The 19,853-nt window shown below is 47.6% G+C and overlaps 1 protein-coding gene and 1 pseudogene across 2 annotated transcripts in view; one reads left to right on the forward strand and one right to left on the reverse strand.

The window, feature by feature from the left end:
• Window positions 1–10,370: 10,370 nt before the first annotated feature.
• Window positions 10,371–10,872, reverse strand: LOC100602538 (annotated as a pseudogene).
• A 6,391-nt stretch (window positions 10,873–17,263) lies between these two features.
• The window catches only part of CHST11 (carbohydrate sulfotransferase 11), a 307,178-nt gene continuing 304,588 nt past the window's right edge, over window positions 17,264–19,853 (forward strand). The window contains exon 1 of one of the 2 annotated variants that reach the window (XM_003269953.2): window positions 17,264–17,858. In XM_003269953.2, coding sequence (XP_003270001.1) covers window positions 17,756–17,858 — 103 coding nt within the window. In that variant the 5' untranslated portion in view covers window positions 17,264–17,755. Of the gene's footprint in view, window positions 17,874–19,853 lie in introns of both variants that reach the window. The other variant, XM_012510119.2, reaches the window with a different exon arrangement.

The raw sequence follows: 19,853 nt of genomic DNA on the forward strand, positions 1-19,853 counted from the left end.
CAACCCTAGGCTATGAGGCTTCTCTCTCCAGAGAAAGAAAGGCTCCTTCTAGAGCAAAAAGTCATTCATCAGATTTGGATATTGAAGTAGCATGAAAAGCCAGAATTTGCCAAGAGAGAAAAGGATTTCTCTATTTCCCTTTCATATATATATATATATATGGAAGATAGAGGGTCAGTGTTGAGAGGAGATGGATCTGAGCATGGACTTGGTGCTGGAGAGTCCCAGGAACTGGCCTGAAGAGGGGGAGACCAATTCTTTGGTGAACTGATTGCCCTGTCAGCTGCTGAGTGGGGAGGGTAGAGGTGGACACACGGAATGGTGAGAAAGTGACATTTTACAATAACAATGACATGGTGCTTGAGTGTTTGTTCACATTACACCTACAAGTATCCAAAAATGTAGTGAATGGTAAGGGGGAGAGAAATCAACATTTAGTCCAATAAGTAATACACACAGCCTCTGGAAGGGACGCGTCTGTCAGCTCCACACTCAGTGGTTCAGATTCCATGCCACTCCTGCTTCTCTGCAAGAGTCAGCTGGGTGTATACAAGAGAACTCAAGGGACATCTTGGAGGCAGGGGAAGAAGGGCCTGGGTCGGGGATCCCCACAACCACCCTCAGCTCCAAAGACTTGCTAGGAGGACTCATGGGACTCAGCATATAGTCACAGTCATGGCTATGATTTATTATAGTGAACGGGTACAAAACAAAATGAGTGAAAGGAAGAGACACATGGGGCAAAGCTGGAGGAGACCAGGTGCAAAATTCCAAGAAGTCACACAGGGTATACTTAGTTTATTTAGAAAGAATTGTGACAGCCTATGTGGAATGCTGTCTACCAGGGAAGTGCCACTAAGCCTAGGAGTCAGTCCAAGGATTTCACTGAGGGTCAGTCATGTAAGCATCTGTGGCCTAGGATGTACCAAAAGTCCTGGCTTCCAGAAGGAAGGCAGGTGTTCAGCATAAACCACATTTTTGTACAAAGAGTTCAGGTGCAGCGAGCTGCTCTTGTCCTTCCTGGGAGTGCTGGGAACCCACCCCAAATCCAAGTTTGTAGATGCCAGCCAAGGGCCAACCTTGCAAGCAGTCTCAAACTGGCTATGTTAATTCTGCCTGAGGCCTCAGAGCCACATGTATCTCCCTCATCCCTGGACTGGAGGCCACTGAGTCACAATAGGTTCTAGGTCCTGCTGGAGGCCATTTGCTCTCTGAAGCCCTGTACATCCCGGGCAGGCCACAGGAAGCCAGGAGGGTGTGGCAGGCCATCTAGCCAGCCAGGCACTTCCTTCCACCAGTGCTATCACCCTGGGCTGGATGTGACCACATGGGGACTTCTTTGCCATGCTCTCCCTTCCACTGGTACACATGGGGAAGTCTAGCATGACCTCCTCACTGTCTAGTAACCTAAGTGCCCCTTGGGTCCTATCATCCATCTGTGTTTGTCCCAAGGTGGCGGATGGAAGGAGGGAACAAGAACGCTGGCATTTGAACTGCTCACTCGGCCTCTTTGTCTTTTCTCCTGCCCATAGAACACTGAGGTGGGAATACAAAGCCACAACATCATATCTGGAGTAAAACTGGCACCTGGGTAGCCAGTTTTAGCTGTTGTTAATGTGTTAACCCATTATATGACCTAATGGCCACATAACATGACCTTGGGGAGTATAGAAAATCCTTTTTTCTCTTGGCAAATTCTGGCTTTTTATGCTATTTTTTTTTTTTTTGGAGACAGAGTCTTGCTCTGTCACCCACATTGGAGTGCAGTGGCATGATCTCAGCTCACCACAACCTCTGCCTCCAGGGTTCAGGTGATTCTCCTGCCTCAGCCTCCCAAGTAGCTGGGATCATAGGCGTGCACCACCACACCCAGCTAAATTTTTTTTTTTTTTTTTTGTATTTTTAGTAGACACAGGGTTTCACTATGTTGGCCAAGCTGGGCTTGAACTCCTGACCTCAGTTGACCCACCTGCCTCGGCCTCCCAAAGTGCTGGGATTACAGGTATAAGCCACCGTGCCCAGCCTCATGCTACTTTAATATCTAAATCTGATGAACGATCTTTTTGCTCTAGATGGAGCCTTCCTTACTCTGGAGAAAGAAGCCTCATAGCCTCGGGTTGGTGTGAATGACTGCAAAGGTGAGTGAAATTTCATATCCCCCAGTTTCATTCCATGATTTTCATGCCAGAAATGATAGTTTGCATGTGTGAACGTGCTTTCATGAACTTTTGGTCATGATAACTCAGAGATTGAGGTAGACATGTCCATTATACAGAGAAAACCATTGAGTCAAAGAGGGCTAGTTAATGGTGGAGTTTGGGCTTGAATTTATATCTTCACACTTGACTCTAGTAAACTTCTTGCTACGTATTATTTGTTGCTAGCATCAGATCTTTATTGTCTCTTGTAATCTATGGGCAGGTGCAGATTCTGTAAAGAATATCTGTTCTTTCTCATCCACAAAAATGGCCTCTCAAATATATTCCTGTCCTAATCCATGGAACCTGTGATTATGTTACCTTGAATGGCGGAAGAGACTTTGCAGATGTGACCCAATTAAGGATTTTGAAATGGAAAGATTATCCTGGATTATCTGGGTAGACCTGATGTAATTACAAGCATTCTTGTAAGAGGGAAGCAGGAGGTGGGGTGGAGGGGAGAGAGAGAGAGAGAGAGAGAGAGAGAGGAGGAGAGGAAGTGAGGAGGAGAGGAGGAGAAGAGAAGACAGGAAGAGAGAGAGGAAGAGAGAGGCTATACAGTGGCTTTGAAGATGGAGGATAGGGCCATGAGGCAAGTGATGCAAGTGACAGACCTCCGGAAGCTAGAAAAAGACAAGGAAACAGACCTTTTCCCCACAGCCTCTGGAGGGGAGGCAGCCTTGCTGACACCTTGATTTTAGCCCACTGAGACTGGTTTTGTACTTTGGAACTCCAGAACTGTAAAATGACACATTTGTGTTGTTTGAAGTCACTAAGTTTGTGGTAATTTGTTACAGCAGCAATAGCAAACTAACACATGCAGTGTCCTCTCTTATTAACTATAATAGAATTCATCGCGGCCTCTCCAGGTAGTTGCCTCTTGGAGAAACCACCTGGCCCCATTCTTGGTCTGGTGATGTGAGTGGGGCTGACCCCACTCCTGGCTCCAGGGCAGAACATAGCCTCCAGGCCTGGGCAACAAGCATGCTACATTCTCTGGTCACAGTGGCTGGTCAGGGGTGAGCAAGGCCCTTCAGAAGGCAGCTCTAGACTCTTGCTGGAGCTGTTAGGAAGGGGGTGTGTCCTTTCTACAGTGGATACTGAGCTGGAGAGAAGTCTGGAACAGGCGGGCAGCCACTTGAGAATGAAGACAACACAAAAGAAAGCTGAGCCAAGGACTGGAAAGAGAGGCATTCTCCTTAAGACACAGCTAGAAACCCGAATCAGGTCATGTCTAAAGACAGCCTAAAGATCCCAATGACAGGAGCCAATCAAGTCTCTTTTTGTTTAAGCAAGTTGGAGTTGAAGTTCTGAACCCAGATGTTTCTGACTAATAGTGTTATGTGGTTAGGAGTCACCTAAATTGGATTATCTGATTATTGATTTCATGGAAGTTCAACACTATGGAGCACCATCCAGTACCACCCAAGAGAAGACATGTTAGTACCCAAATGCCATTGATCTTACAATTAAAACTGGGGAGAAAATTTGAGTCCCTTTCCCCCAGAGGATGTTCCTGCTGAGAGTTACTACTTCAGTTCTTTTCACTTAACAAATCCTAACCCTTGTACATCAGTATATTGCTTCCTCAGGCTTCATCTCATGCAGCTATGGAGACCCAGGGAAAGGCAGTGACTGGCTGCAAGGGAGTGACTGGCTGCAGGACACATGTCGGCTGGTGGCCAGGCTGGGATAAGCACTGTGACCCTAAGCGCTGTGTGCTCTCTGAAGCATGCTGCTTCGAGCTTTCTTGTGAGCATAGTCACTCCTGTTTTTATGGCTCTGAAAATTCACACTGTGCTGTGTGCAATTAGTTCTTGTTGCTCTCCCCTTGCTGATCAGCATTCTCAATTTCATTTTCAGAGCCTAGCTTTATCATTGTCATAAAGAGATTATCTAACATATTGAATATTAAAAATCTGACACCACAGAGTAAGATTTGCATTCCAAGGTTATTGTTATTTACCAGAACTCATCACTTGACCTGCTGTTTTTTGAGAAACATCACTCCGAAGGGCAAGAGACAGCTCCCCACAGCCTCCCTATGGAGATCACATTTTAAAGGCTCTTCATTTGAGTTCCTAATATTGATGGCATTGATCTGTCACTTCTCTATGAACCAAGCTCAACTGACAATTCTAGAATCAACCAGAACAGGAAGGGATGTTAAAAGTTACTTGGTCCAATCCTTGCATTTTCCAGTTGCAAAAGTGAGACTTGGAAAGTCAAGTATGTATCAGTCAGAGTTCTTGCTTAGAGGCAAGTACTCTGCTAACTTAAGAACATGAATGTTTTAAAGGTAGCTTACAGAAATTCCAGGAGGGTCAGAGAAGCAGGTATGTGCCTATGCAACTGGAAACAAGAACTGCAGGGGCTGCCCCAGTAAATATATCACTATCACTGTCTACAGTCGGTTGAATGGTGGCCATCAAAAAGATATGTCTACATCCTGACCTATACATGTGATCTTACTTGGGAAAAGCATCTTTGCAGATGTAGTTAATGTAAAGAGATGGTTCTGGATTATCTTAGTGGGCCCTAAATCAAATAACAAATAATAAGCCTTCATAAGATACAGAAAAGGAGACAGCACAGACACACAGAAGGCCATGTGAAGACAGAGGCAGAGACTGGAGTGATACGGGGACAAGCCAGGGAACACTGGGAGCCACCAGAAGCTGGAAGAGGCAAAGAAAGACTCTCCCCTAGAAAGTTCAGAGGGAGCACACAGCCCTGCCAACATCTTAATTTCAGACTTCTGGCCACCAGAACCATGAGAGATTACATTTCTGTTGTTGGCGTTTTATAAGAGCTGCCTGAACAGATTGATTCAGTGACTTCGGGTAAATCACTTTGTCCAGCCTTGCCAACATGGTGAAACCCTGTCTCTACAAAAGATACAAAAATTAGCCAGGTGTGGTAGCACACGCCTGTAATCCTAGCTACTCAGCAGGCTGAGGCAGGAGAATCACTTAAACCCTGGAGGCAGAAGTTGCAGTGAGCCGAGATCGGGCCATTGCACTCCAGCCTGGGCAACAGAGCAAATGCCATAGACTGGGTGGTTCCAACAGCAGACATTTATTCTCGTCATGCTCTGGAAACTCGAAGCCCAAGGTCAAGGTGCCAGCAGGGTTGGTTTCTGGTGAGGCCTGTACACGGCTGCCTTCTTACTGTATCCTCACATGGCCGTTCCTCTGGGCAGGCACAAAGAGTGAGCTATCTAGTGTCCCTTTCTCTTCTTGCAAGGATGCCAATCCTATTGGATTAGGGCCCCAGCCTCATGACTTCACCTAACCTTAATTACCTCCTTAAAGTCCTTCTCTCCAAATACAGTCATATTGTGGGTTAGGGCTTCAGCGTATGATTTTCAGTCCATAACACTCCCACAGCTAGTTAGAGGCACGTTGAGATTTGAGCCTAGGCCTTCTGACTGTGAACCCACCTCTGAGTTCAATCCCATAAGATTTGGGCAGGCTGGGTACAAATGCATTTAGAAAAACAAAGGTATTTAGAAAATAGAATGATACTTACCATGACTGGTCTTTGGGTTCCATTTTAGCTTACTGCCTAGCAGCAAGGGGCTACAAAAGGGAAAATATCAATCTCCTTAGACATTGGTGGCTCAGCTATAGGTTCTGCCTCTCTGCCCAAACCTCGTGATCTGTATATTCACGGCTCTTAGCTGCAAGCAACGGAAAGTATGATTTAGGCAAAAAAGGAATTTATTGAAAGTGTTGTGGGTAACACAGAGAAATGCTAAAAAGGCTGGGAAATGGCTTGAAAATCAGCAGGAAGGAAGGGAGGTCAGCAATAGCCAAGATCACAGCACACGGCTGGTCCAGTGAGGCCAGCACGGCCACAGCCATTGGATTTGTTGCGGCCATCACGAAAGTGGGTTCTCTACCAGCTCTGCCTCTTTGTACCACCAGCTCCTGTCCCAGCCCATGCCGCAGGTGCCTCTGAGTGCTCTTAGGTTTGTGTAGTCTTCACAACATCCTGAAAATATGTATCATGATTCCCATTTTACAGATGAGGAACCTGAGGCTTAAATATGCTAGGTGACTGGCCACAGGCAAATTCAGGCCTGCCTGACTCCAAAGCCCACTTTCCCAGTAATCACAGTGTGGTAACTCCATCCCATGGCTGGGATAAAAGAATTCCAAAGTATACTTCAAAGAGGTTGTTCCAGTTGCAATACTTGGGTGGCTCCTTTGCATTCCACCCTTTCCAGCCTCAAGGGAAATGTATTGTCTAACACACATCTTTGCTAATTTGATAAACTAAAATGGTGTCTTACTGTTTTGGTTTGCCTCTTTTTAATTATCGAGGTTGGATGCTGTATTAGTCTGTTTTCATACTGCTGATAAAGACATACCCAAGATTGGGAAGAAAAAGAGGTTTAATTGGACTTAAAATTGCACATGGCTGGGGAGGCCTCAGAATCATGACAGGAGGTGAAAGGCACTCCTTACATGACAGCAGCAAGAGAAAAATGAGGAAGAAGCAAAAGTGGAAACCCCTGATGAGATCTCATCAGATCTCATGGGACTTATTCACTACCACAAAAATAATATGGGGGAAACTGCCTCCATGATTCAAATTATCTCCCACAACATACGGGAATTATGGGAGTAAAATTCAGGATGAGATTTGGGTGGGGACACAGAGCCAAGCCAGATTAGATGCTTCCTTATATTTTATTATCTGCTATATTTCCTTTTTTTTTTTTTTTTTTTGAGACGGAGTCTTGCTCTGTCGCCCAGGCTGGAGTGCAGTGGCGCAATCTCGGCTCACTGCAAGCTCCGCCTCCCGGGTTCACGCCATTCTCCTGCCTCAGCTTCTCCGAGTAGCTGGGACTACAGGCGCCCGCCACCACGCCCGGCTAATTTTTTGTATTTTTGGTAGAGATGGGGTTTCACCATGGTCTCGATCTCCTGACCTCGTGATCCGCCAGCCTTGGCCTCCCAAAGTGCTGGGATTACAAGCGTGAGCCACCACGCCCGGCCAATCTGCTATATTTCGTGTGTGTGTGTGTGTGTGTGTGGGTGAAAAATCCTGTCCATTGTTTTTGTTCGTGTGTCTATTGGGATCTTCGTGGGGTTCTCTAGTTGTCTGTATGAGATTTTTATATATCACAAAGAAGTTTTTCTTCCTTTTATTTTAGATTCATGGAGTACCTGTGCAGGTTTGTTACATGAGTATATTGCGTGATGCTGAGGTTTGGGCCTCTAATGATCCTGTCGCCCATTGTAGTAGCCAATAGGTAGTTTTTCGACCCCTGTGTCCCCCATCCCCTTCCCCACCTTGTAGAATCCCCAGTGTCTACTGTTCCCATCTTTGTGTCCTTGTGTACCCAATGTTTAGCTCCCACTTCTAATGGGAGATGTGTGAGCCGATCACAAAGAGGTTTAACCTTTTATCTTTCATTTTTCTTTTTTTTTGAGATGGAGTCTCACTTCGTTGTCCAGCCTGGAGTGTAGCGGTGCGATCTTGGCTCACTGCAACCTCTGCCTCCCAGGTTCAAGCGATTCTCCTGCCTCAGCCTCCCAAGTAGCTGGAATTACAGGTGCCCGCCACCATGCCCAGCTAATTTTGTAGTTTTCACCATGTTGGTCATGCTGGTCTCGAATTCTTGACCTCAAGTGATCCACCCGCCTTGGCCTCCTGAAGTGCTGGGATTGCAGGCATGAGCCACAGTGCCTGACCTATCTTTCATTTTTCAATGAATATTTTCACCACATTTTTTATGTGCTGTTTAACTTTGCTCCTTTTCCTTTGACATACAAAAGTTTTACATTTATGAACAAATATTTAACAAATATTTCTCAGGCTGCCCGCATAATGCAAGGGATTGTTTTAGGCAAAAAAAAACCTCTCTGAATACTTACATAATTCCTGTTTTTGGACTCCCTGCTACCTCCCAGTCCTTTGGGTGAGCAGGTTTATAGAGAGCCCTTTCATCTTTAGAGAGAGGGCCAGAAACAACTCTGAGAGGCGTGCTTTTTCACTGCACTTTAGGGCAAAAAAAAAAAAAAAGACAAAGGTGAGAATTGTTTGCGCCAATTATTTACAGAGACTCATTTTATCCTTCTTTCTAAACAACTATTTGTAGGCAAAGAGAAGAGGAGGACAGGGGGCTTGACATCAGGAGATTTGCCCTGCGGAAAGTCCCTGGAAGTGAGCAAGTCTGTGAGTGAGAAGGGAGGACCCGGCTGCCTGGGGGAAAAGCTCTCCTTTAATTGCCTGTTTCCTATCCTGCACCCCCGAGCTTCTCCCAAGCTCCATTAAAGGTTGATCTTGACAAGAAGCCTGGAGAGGGTGCTTGCTAGACATGGGTAGAACATACAAATACGAGGCCAAGTGCTGTGGTGGTTCACACCTGTAATACAAGCACTTTGGGAGGCTGAGGCAGGAGGATCGTTTGAGCCCAGGAGTTCAAGACCAGCCTGGGCAACATAGTGAGACCCCCATCTCTCCAAAAAATAATAATAAAAAAATTAGCCGGGTGTAGTGGCCTGTACCTGTAGTCTCAGCTCCTCATGAGGCTGAAGTAGGAGGAGCTTGAGACTGGGAATTTGAGGCTACAGTGAGCCATGTTTGCATCACTGCATTCAGCGTGGGCAACGGAGTGAGACCCTGTATCAAAAAAAAAAAACATATGCTGGATACTCTCAGACTCTCAGAAGCATGGGCCTTGCTGCCTTATAAACTTGGTTCAAATCCCATCCCACCTCTGCCAATTAACAGATGTGTAAGTGAGAGTGAGTCCCTTAAGCTTCGTGAGGCTCAGTTTTGCCATCTGTGTGAGGGGATACTCATGCTGCCCTTGTGTGATGGATGAGGATCAGTGGTCGTGTATGTAAAGTGCATAGCAGAGTCTGCCCCCAGTGGGTATGCAATCAGAGGCCATTCTAACATACCAGGAAATTAATCAGCAAGTTCGTGTGGGTCATCAATATGTGGTCAGCATTGCACCAAGTTCTGTGACAGCAGGTTCTAACAGTCAACCTGCGTGAGCTTGTATGGTGTGGTCAAGGAGATACGGCACAGCTCACAAAATGACTCTGCAACTGTATATGAAGTGTAAAAGTGCCAAATTATAGAGGAGTGGTTTAATTCTTATAAGCAGAAAGATAACTCTATGGTTTGAAATAATTAGGGAAAGCTTCATGGAAGAAGCAGGAGTTTAAGTTGGGTGTTGATGATTTAAGAAACATATTCTTTGATTAGACAGAATATTTTTCCATCTGAAAATGAAAATAGCTACATATTTTTCCTTTTAAACAGTAATATGTACTCTTTAAAAAATACTTAGACAATACAGTAAATCAATTAAAAAGTCTCACTGCCCAAGAATACCTACTATCAATAGTTTGTTGTATGAACATATATATTTGTATATAAATACAATTATGTTTGCTTATTTATGCAAAAAACAGGAGAATATGTAAATATTGTAGAATATTCCATTATACAGAGGCTTTATAATTTGTTTAAATCCTTATTACTAAAAATTTTGGTTATTTTAGCACAGCTAAGTACATGAATGCCTCAGTTTCATCAATCAATAACAGTCTTCTGGCTGGATCACTTTCCAGAAATGTTATAAAAGTTGTATCAATTTATACCACCTTCCACCATCAGTTTATAAGGGTTCCCTTTCTCCTACACCCTTCCCTGTGTAGGAAAAATTGTCAGTGTTTTACAGTCATTGCCAAGCTGCCCGATAAAAATTATATCACTCATTTAATAAGTATTTTTAGACGACTCTGTGTTAATCAGTGGTGATAAAGACATGGTCCTAGCCATCCCCTCTGAAAGCTCAGAGACCAGTAGGAAAAAGAGACATTAAACCAGTAAGTACTGTAAACTGTGATGAGGGGTGTTGTAATTTGCATTTCTTGGATTATCCAGTCAGGTCCTTAATGAATAAAGTAAAACAGGCCCACTGAGGTTTTACAGCGGTGTGGCCTCTTGTTTCTTGGTGGACAGAGGTTCTTTTTTGCCCGTTGTTAACTCATGGAATACAACAGCTAGTAGGTGAACAATAAAGAACATCCTGAAGGATTTTCTAGGGGAACAACATGAACTAGATTATGCTTTTCTGGCCTCATTTTTTTTTTTTTTTTTTACAGCCCAGAGGTCCTTTATTATTATTATTTTTAACACCTATTATGCCATGAATTCATAGGGAGTAGGTTCCAGCAGCTCAGGCTCCTTCCCATTGGTTCTCACGAAGTGTGCTTCTCTGGGTGGAGCAGGCTGGCGCTTTAGTTGAACCCAGGTAACTTTCTCTTTGGCTTCTTTCTTTTTCTGAGCATTTTCCTTCACGCGTTTCAGGAAGCTATCTCGGCTCTTAGAGTGCTTAATGTGCTCAATACGCACATTAATTCTCTTGGCAAGAATCTGGCCCTTAAATTGTTTGTTTACAACAATGCCAACAGCATGCTGGGTCACATTGTAGACTCTTCCAGTTTTGCCATGGTGACACTTGTGGGGCATTCCTTTTTGAACAGTACCTATTCCCTTGATGTCTACAATATCACCTTTCTTATACATTCACATATACGTGGCCAAAGGAACAATTCCATGTTTTCTAAAAGGCCTGGAGAACATATATCGGGTGCCTCTCCTCTTTCCCTTTGTGTTTGTCATTTTGGTGAATTACTGCAAGATGGCGATTCCGGCCGAAAGGCTTCTGGCCTTATTTCTACAACATCCTCAGAAACTTAGATCTATTATCGATGCCTTGAGGACCACACCTTGCCTATGAGGATTATGTCCCGATGTAGCATACTCTAATTGCACAATACAGGATAAAATAATAATACAATAAAATGGTGCTAGAACAACTGGATATCAGTATGAATTTAAAAATGGGCAAATGATTTGAACAGCCATTTTATAAAGAAATTCATGAATGATTAATAAACATGCAAAGACACTCAACACCACTAGTCATTAAGGAAATGTAATTCAAACCATAATGAGATACCATGTCACACTCAGTAGAATGGCAAAAATTAAAAAGATTGACAACACTCAGTGTTGGTGAGGATGTGAGACTTTCCTACCTTGCTGGTGGAAATGCAAAGGGATATAGCCACTTTGGAGAAGAGTTTGGCAGTGTTTTATAAAGTTTCCTAAGTATTCTCCCAAGATAAAATATTGGTCCATACAAAACCTTGTATGCAATTGTTCATAGCAACATTTTTTGGTAACAGCTAACAACTGGAAACAGTGTAAATGTCCATCAATCAAAACCAAATTATGGTAAATCCACGCTCAGCAATAAAAAGGATTAAATATTAATACATGCAACAAGATGAATGAATTTCAAAATAACTTTGCTAAGTCAAAGAAGCCAGACATGATGGGCTGTGTCCAGTATGGTTCCCTTTATAAGAAATTCTAGAAAAGGCAAAACTATAATGAAAGCAAGATGATCAGTGGTTGCCTGGGTCCAGGGTCTGGGCTGGGGATCAATAGCAAAGGGGTAAGAGGGAGCTTTCTGAATGACGGAAATGCTCTGTGTCTTGGTTATGGTGATGAGGGTTTGTATACACCTATAGACAATTGCCAAAACTCAGCAGTCTGTATACTTAGAATGAATATATTTTATTTATGTAAATTATATTTAAATAAAGCTGAGAGAAAAAAACATTAACAAATCTGAACTTTGCTCTTATAAAAGGTATTTCCTTCTTGATTTATTATTATTTTTTTGAGACAGAGTCTCACTCTGTCACCCAGGCTGGAGCGCAGTGGTATGATCTCGGCTCACTGTGAGATCACCTCTGCCTCCAGTGTTCAAGTGATTCTCCTGCTTCAGCCTTCCAAGTAGCTGGGATTACAGGTGCCTGACACCGTGCCCAGCTAATTTTTGTGTTTTTAGTAGAGATGGGGGTTTCACCATGTTGGCCAGGCTGGTCTCGAACTCCTGACCTCAGATGATCCTCCCAAAGTGCAGGGATTACAGGCGTGAGCCAATGCGCCCAGCTTCCTTCTTTAGTATTATTTCTATTCTGAATTACATATGGCAGTGGTACACCATAAACTCCCAGCACTCAGAGGTTCTCAGCATCTTAATCTGGCCCTGGCACCAGAGCATGACAGGCCCTCTTGGCCCACACGAATCACCTCCAAGGCATCTGCCTGGCTCTGTCCTTGAAGCTCCCTCAGGTCAGCAGTTCTGTGACTTTTGTGCCATGCTTAGGGCACTGGAATCCCTGGTGGCACTGGGATCACTGTGCCAGGTTTTAGCCATCCCAGGTACTAGTACCTATGGAGCATCCACTTCCCAGGCAAAAGGGGGCAGGGCACTCACTTATTCCTTCACAAATCCGCCCCCAACACCCCCTTTTCTCCCTGCCATTATCTCTTCCACAGTTTTAAATTTTTCTCCCAGGAAGCCTTCATCAAATCCCTCAGGCAAGGTGGCACAAAGCCTGCCTGAAATGGAGGGGGCGTGGAGAAGTGGAAATAGGAGGATAACACACACAAATGAATATTTCAATAAATTATCATGCCATGAATGTCAAAGTGTGCTCAAGAAATGCTAATGTCCTCACTGAGGAGCAGCAAGAGACAGGCAGGGGGCCTGGAAAGACTCCATAGAAAGACCTGGATGATCTGGTGGATGGGGCCAGCAGAGGGGCTGGCAGGGGCAAAGTGAAAAAAACACAGTGAAGGCACCTGGTGGGATGAGGAGGGGTACTGAGGTGGGTGGAGGGCCAGGAGCTGGAGGTTTCCTAGTTATGCAGATAGAGTTTAGGAGCTGATCAGGGGGCACCAGTTGAGAAATATTTGAGAGGGATGAGCGGCTCATGGAACTATTTCTGGGCTGTGCCTGGAGACAGGGAGGTGGCCAGGGCTATCCAGAGGGCAGCTGGAGTTGGCTAAGGGTAGGGCCCAAGGGTCCCACAGACCTGGTCCTCAGTAAGGGAGGGAAAGGAGTCTTTCGGGCCTAAACTAGGTGGAGGAGCAAAAACAGCATCAGAAAGTCAGACAAGGCCTGGCACGGTGGTTCATGCCTGTAATCTCAGCACTTTGGGAGGCTGAGGCAGGCGGATCACTTGAGGCCAGGAATTGGAGACCAGCCTGGCCAACATGGTGACACCAATCTCTATTAAAAATACAAAAATTAGCTGGGCATGGTGGTGCACGCCTGTACTGTAGCTACTCAGAAGACTGAGGCAGGAGAATTGCTTGAACCTGGAAGGCGGAGGTTACAGTGAGCTAAGATCACACTACTGCACTTCCAGCCTGAGTGACAGATTCTGCCTCAAAAAAAAAAAAAAAAAAAAAAGAAGAAAGTGAGACAGAATAATGAGGGATAGTCCTTTCCTCCTTCCTCTTCTCCCTCCTTCATTTTCTTCTCTTCCTTCTTCCCTCTATCCTTCCTCCCTCTTCATCTTGTCTTCCCTTCCTCCCTCCCTCTCCTTTCCTTCCTCCTTTCTTCTTTTCTCTCCCTTTCCCTCTCCCATCCTTCCTCCTTCTCTTTCCCAGGCAATTCTTTTCTTCCCCCAACCCTTTGTCCTCTCCTTCCCTCCCCTTTGTCTCTTCCCTTCCCCTCTTTTTCTCCCTTTCCCTCTCCCTTCTTCAATCCCTTTCTCTCTTGCTGTCTTCTTTCTCCACCTTGTTCAGAAAAGCCTGCAAGGCAGAGCTTGCTCTCAGAGTCATGTCATGAGTAACCCACTTGTGTTATTTGCGGTTTACCTACCTGTAGAAAATTTGTACCCTAAGATCTCCACATACTGCGGGCAAATGGTTTATAATTCAACTCCACAAATATTTACTGTGCTCTGGTTAACTGAGTGTCCTTTGTGCTAGAGGTGCCAGAGAGATGCAAATGGCAGCGCCAGTCCTTGGAGGAGCCAGTCTGGGGCCCCTGGCTGATGTTGGCAGAAGACACATCCCTCTCTCCCCTCAAGGATGCTAAAGAGCTCTCTGTGTACTAGTACCCTGGGCCCACTTTTCTCTCCAACAAGGTGCAGAAAAGGGCATCGTTGCCAGGTTTGCAAGATCATAACAAGACAGTACATTGTAGGTATAATCTGCAGGAATGAGGAGGAGCTCAGCCTGTGCGGATTGGAAGGGCCACATACACATCTGTCAGTCCATTGCCAATGGCACCCACAAGCCCGAATTGTGACTTCACGCCGATTTCTTCCCCTGCTATAAATTCTACAAGATCGTCAACAAAAATAAGACTTTCTCCTCAACCAGTTTTTCAGGGCCATGCCAGGCTTTAAAATAGGCAGGCCCCTGGCCGGGCGCGGTGGCTCATGCCTGTAATCCCAGCGCTTTGGGAGGCCAAGGCGGGTGGATCATGAGGTCAGGAGATCGAGACCATCCTGGCTAACATGGTGAAACCCCATCTCTACTAAAAAATTCAAAAAATTAGCCGGGCGTGGCGGCACATGCCTGTAGTCCCAGCTAGTCAGGAGGCTGAGGCAGGAGAATGGTGTGAACCCGGGAGGCGGAGCTTGCAGTGAGCCGAGATCGTGCCACTGCACTCCAGCCTGGGTGACAGAGCGAGACTCCGTCTCAAAAAAAAAAAAAAAAAAAAGGCAGGCCCCAGTTTCATTTGCACGTTGTTGAATTTGGAGAGTCAATCAGTCAAGCCAGGTCCCACAATGAGCACAGTGCCAATCTGCAGAATCTTTCAGGGCAAAACGGAATTTAGAAAGATGAGGGAGAAAGGATCTGAAGACTGATCCGTTCCTCTTTCAATGTTCAAAGTATAAAATCTTCTTTCTCCTCAGTCTTATCAGTTAATACTGTCCTTTACTTGGCTAATATTTGTTATATAGCATAAGATGTAACAAAATTTTCTTAGGCTAGGAATGGAAAGAAAGCAATGATTCTAACTGTAGTTGGGCAGTTTAGAGTGTGATGAAGGAGAAAATAGAATTTTTCCATCACCCCTCAATGTGCATAGAACAACAGAATCACAGACCATTACCACTGACCTTTGCCATAGATTTTAGAGGTGATCTAATTTGACTTCCTAGTCCAAGTAGGCATCACCTCTCTGCCTCTGACTTATTTGTACCTACTATGTACCAGTCATTGTGCCGGGCATTAGAAAGAGACAGAGATGAAGACAACTTGGATCTCCAGGAAGGAGTTCAGCCTAGTGGGTACAGCGGCCCAAAAGAGGTTTGGAGCTAGTGCTCACAGCACAGAGGAGGAAATATGCAATTTCAGATGAGAAAACAGCAAAGACTTCTTGGGAGAGGTGGTAGCTTATGTGTCACAGCCGTAATCCTCACTGTGTTTGGGCAGGTTCCTGATTGTGGGTATGCAAGAATGGATGCTGGGCATGATTCACCATCCTCCCCCACCATGTGGGCCAACTCCATGATCTCTATGACTCACAGGGAATTAGACTTCTGATCTCTCCCTTGACCCTGTGACTTCCCAAACTGCCTTGTACATGTCCAGGCTTTGGGGCAGGTAACTGAAGTCTTTGCCCTATGAGGTGAGAGGTCACTCGGGTGACCTGGGAGTAAATCCCTTCTCTTCCCTGGCTCTGTAAAGCCAAGTGTTAAATGAGAGACTGATATTCTAGGCAAAGGCTTTGTGCAAATGCCCATCTAAGCCATGCCCCCTGCAAGGAATCCCCTGTCTTAGTGATGATGGTGGGGAGGTGGGGAGGGTGCAGTGCAACTCCCATTCCTTATCTCTTAACACCAGAGCAGAAGAATCACTGGAGAACGACTCTGTCTGAAGCTTGTTCAGCCTAGCTTCCTTGAGCAAGCAACTCATTCATAGGTAAGTCCAAATTAATACAGCACACACCGGCTACATAAATATTGTGCTTTGATTGTCTTCTGTAATCAAAGGCAAGGCTGCTGAGTTTGTTACTTTCCCCACCATGCAACTGCTGGAGGAGAACTCTGGGGGAAGGGAACTGAGGTTGCCCAGGTGGTTTTTGTTGCATGTGTCTAACTGCAAGTTGTGTCTCTGTCTATCGAGGGGAGGATAAGGCCCATTACATTCAGATTCAATAAGAATTTATCAAATGCCTATTTTGTGAGGCGTTGAAAGACACGGTATCTTATTTCATTTTTAATTGAATTAGTAATGACTTGATAAGGCACAAAGGTTAATCTTTACAATAACATTTTTTTTCCTGACATAAAAGTGATCCCTACACTATTGGCTGTGTCCACTTTATTGATTGTGAAACAGCCTAAATGCATGGAATTGGAAACTGGAAGTCATTTTGCACAATACAAGAAAGCAACACCATCTTTCCATGTACCTGCCAGTGCTATGGCTGGCTTGGCTTTTCCAGCAGTTTTCTGGACTTGGGTGAGGTGGCTTCCTAGGGGCATTTTCTCACCCCCTCCCAGCTAAGACTGCTGTGAATTTTGAATAATTTGGAGGATGCTCTACCCTTTGGGGTAGCAGAGTTTTGCAACCCACAAATCCCTTTTACCTTGAGGAATGGTAGTGATGGTGGGTGTCAGAGATTCTGTCTGTATAAGCTGTATAAGTCCCCGGGAAAGCTCAGCTGTCGCCTGACCCGAGGGTCTTGCAGTTTCCTTAACCTTGACTTTAAGTCAGCCCTCTTTAACCCCGACTCCCAAGCTGGGCTGTCCTTTGAAAGAAAAACGAAACCGCCCAGTTCTGAGCGTCGGAAAATGGGCACTCGCTCCCTGGGGGTTTGGGGCAACTTCCCCGCTACGTCGCCCAGGGATTTTAAATAATTGCCAGTCACCAGAAACCCCCTAACCCTTAATTCTCCCCTCCGAGACCCAGCCCGCTCCTTGCCACTTCCCTCTCCAAACGCTGGCGGGGGTGGGTGGCAGCACCGAGGCGATTTTCTTCGTCTTTTTTTCCTCCGGGTTTTGTCATGGAAACGCTGACACAACCTCCAGACGGCGGCCGAGCCCGGCCGGGGACTGAGGGCTTTTGGGACCCTGCGGGAGCGCGGCGCGCACACCGCACTCCCGGGGCAACAGCTGGACGCGACCATATCCCGGGTAGGGGCGGGGGGAGCGCGACGCTCCGCCCCGGCGCTAGGGTCCCTCCTCCCCGCTCTCCGCAGGCGCCCTCCCCTCGCCGGGGGCCGCGAGTTGCATTTGGTAAAACCCAGCCCCGGAATATATAGATCGTTGGAGCGCAATGAAGTAGCGTTTGGAGAGACAAGAGAGGGCCCGTCGGAGAGCCACAGCGGCCAGCGCAGCGGCAGCGGCTGCGGCACCACCATCACCGCTCGCACTCCAGCCGCCCGGCCCGCGACCAGGCAGCGGCGGCCGCCGGCGGGATCGGAGGAGGCGGCGGAGCGGCGAGGAGGAGGAGCAGGAGCGCGCAGCCAGCGGATCCACGCATCTCAGCACTTCCAGACCAACTCCGGCACCTTCCACACCCCTGCCCGGGCTAGGGGCTCCGAGAGCGGCCGCGAAGCGAGTCCGATCCTCCCTCCGAGCCTTGCTCAGCTCTGCCCCGCGCCTCCCGGGCTCCGGTCCGCGCGGCGGGGTCCCTGCTCCTGCGCCCCGGGCGCGCCTCCCGGACACCCCGGTCCCCGCAGCCAGGACAAAGCCATGAAGCCAGCGCTGCTGGAAGTGATGAGGATGAACAGAATCTGCCGGATGGTGCTGGCCACTTGCTTGGGATCCTTTATCCTGGTCATCTTCTATTTCCAAAGTATGTTGCACCCAGGTAGGGGGCGCGTTAGCGTGGTTTTGTTGGATATTTTCTTCTCTCTCGCGCTCTCGCTCGCTCCGCCTGATTTCTGCCTCTTCCAACCCTACCTCTCCGCTTCGGCCTCTTCGGGGCTCCTGGCTGCCCAGATCTACCCGGGTCACCGCGTCGGGATGGGGAGGAGAAGGGAAGGTGTGCCTCCCCCTCTTCTTCCTCCGGGCTCCGGGCTGGAGGATGGGACCAGGAGGGGCGGTAGTTTTTTTTTTTTTCCTTCTTCTTCTTTTTTTTTTTTTCTTTGTGTCCCTTGTCTGTCTGTCTACGAGGTAGCAGGGAAACGGAGAGGTGTGGGAAGCAGCCGGGGGTGAGGGGCTGGTTTGAGGAGAACGAAACTCCCTCCCCGCTGCTGCCGAGGTCGGAGGATGAAAGAGTTACCCGGAGCCCGCTGCTCTGCGCCCGGGCGAGCTGCCTCTTCCTGGTTGCCGGGCCGGGGGCGAAGGGTGTACGCCCCGGCGAGGTTGCGAGTCCCTGCAGCAGGCTGGGAGCCCGGGACTGGGCTCCCACGTGTCCCGGGCTCAGCGCAGAGCTGAGCAGGTGTGGAGAGTGGTCGGGTGCCCAGCGTCGCCCCTCCACCACGCGCCGGCCGTTTGCCCCCGGGGTCCGGCTCCGCAGTGACCTTGCGGCTGGTGCCCCGGGGCCTGCTCCAGCCCCCAGCCCCTGAGCTGGAAACTCCGAGCTCCTGGGTCACGCCTTGACCACTGCAGTTTTGGAGGAAACTTTGGCCAGGTCCTGGGCTGACCGTCCGTTTGCATCCCCCACTTCTGGGATCCGAGCAACGGGAATCCCCCGGGCGGCGTGGGAATGAACCCCATTCCTCCGGTCCCTTGTGGCTCAGGCAAAGTTCCACGTCCGAAAGCTGGACTGGGGGAGGGACGAGGCTTGTCGCTTCCTAGGGGCGCCAGGGAAAGTTTGGGTTCTGGAGAGGGAGGGGCGCCCTCGAGCGCGGCGGCCGGGGGTGAGCAGCTCGGCTGCGAAGCCCAACAGGTAGAACGTTCCGAGAAGCCTTCCGGGTAACGCGGGTCTCCCCGCCAAGCCGTGGCTCCCCGGCTCCCTTTTACCCTCCCTTAGCAGCCCCCTGCCGGGCCACGTTGGCTCAGAAATCCATTTTCTACGCCTCCGAGTTGCCTTTCTCAGCGTAGTCACAGCAATAATTTGCTTTTCTAATTGCAAGGAGGAGGGAGGTGGAAACGCATTTCCTTCCAGGGAAGTGGGGTTGGTGTTTTTCATTTTTGCCTCCCGCCTTCTCCTTTCACTGTGTATCTAACACTTTAAGCAGACGCAGTCCCGAATTCATCAAGCCTGCGTTTGGGTCGATGGCAGAGGAATAAAGCTGTTCTTTCCATCAAACAGGCAGGGCTGCAGGCTGCAGATTCCTTGACAGCGCAGGGACAGACGGCCCCTTTGCCCCACTCGGTCTGGAGCAGTTGTTAAGACAGCCACACTGCCAAGGATATGGTCCGACTCTACCACATGTAACCTCAGGACGTCCGAGCCAGCCCTGTTAAAGATGGCTTTTGTTTGCAGCTGGGTATTTTTAGTTTAATGTCAGCAAACTACAGCGGTGTTTGTCTCCTCACCCAAACCTGCGGTTGTGAAACGTCTAAAGGAATTTAAAAATGGACCTGGCTTGCATTCCGGCAGGCAGGCCTTGGTTGCAGTGGGCAGGACCAGACAACCAGGGGTATCTCAGAGTGCCAAGCTCCTGGGGCCACCGGAGACCCGGACAGACTCACCCCAGAGCGCCAGGGGACTGGTGGTGTGCAGATACACTGGGGTTCAAACAGTTTAAACAAGGGGCCGGGTGATTTGATCTAAACTCTAGAGCTGTGTTCAGGTTTTGATAGGACCGTGAATGCCAGTAATGCTCTGTATAAATGCCCAGAACACAGATGAGTGTCAGCCTTCAGCAGGAATGCGCTTGAGCTTCTGTGTACCTGTTAA

This window comes from Nomascus leucogenys, chromosome 10 (genome assembly GCF_006542625.1).
Source record: "Nomascus leucogenys isolate Asia chromosome 10, Asia_NLE_v1, whole genome shotgun sequence".
In the NCBI taxonomy this organism is placed as follows: Eukaryota; Metazoa; Chordata; class Mammalia; order Primates; family Hylobatidae; genus Nomascus; species Nomascus leucogenys.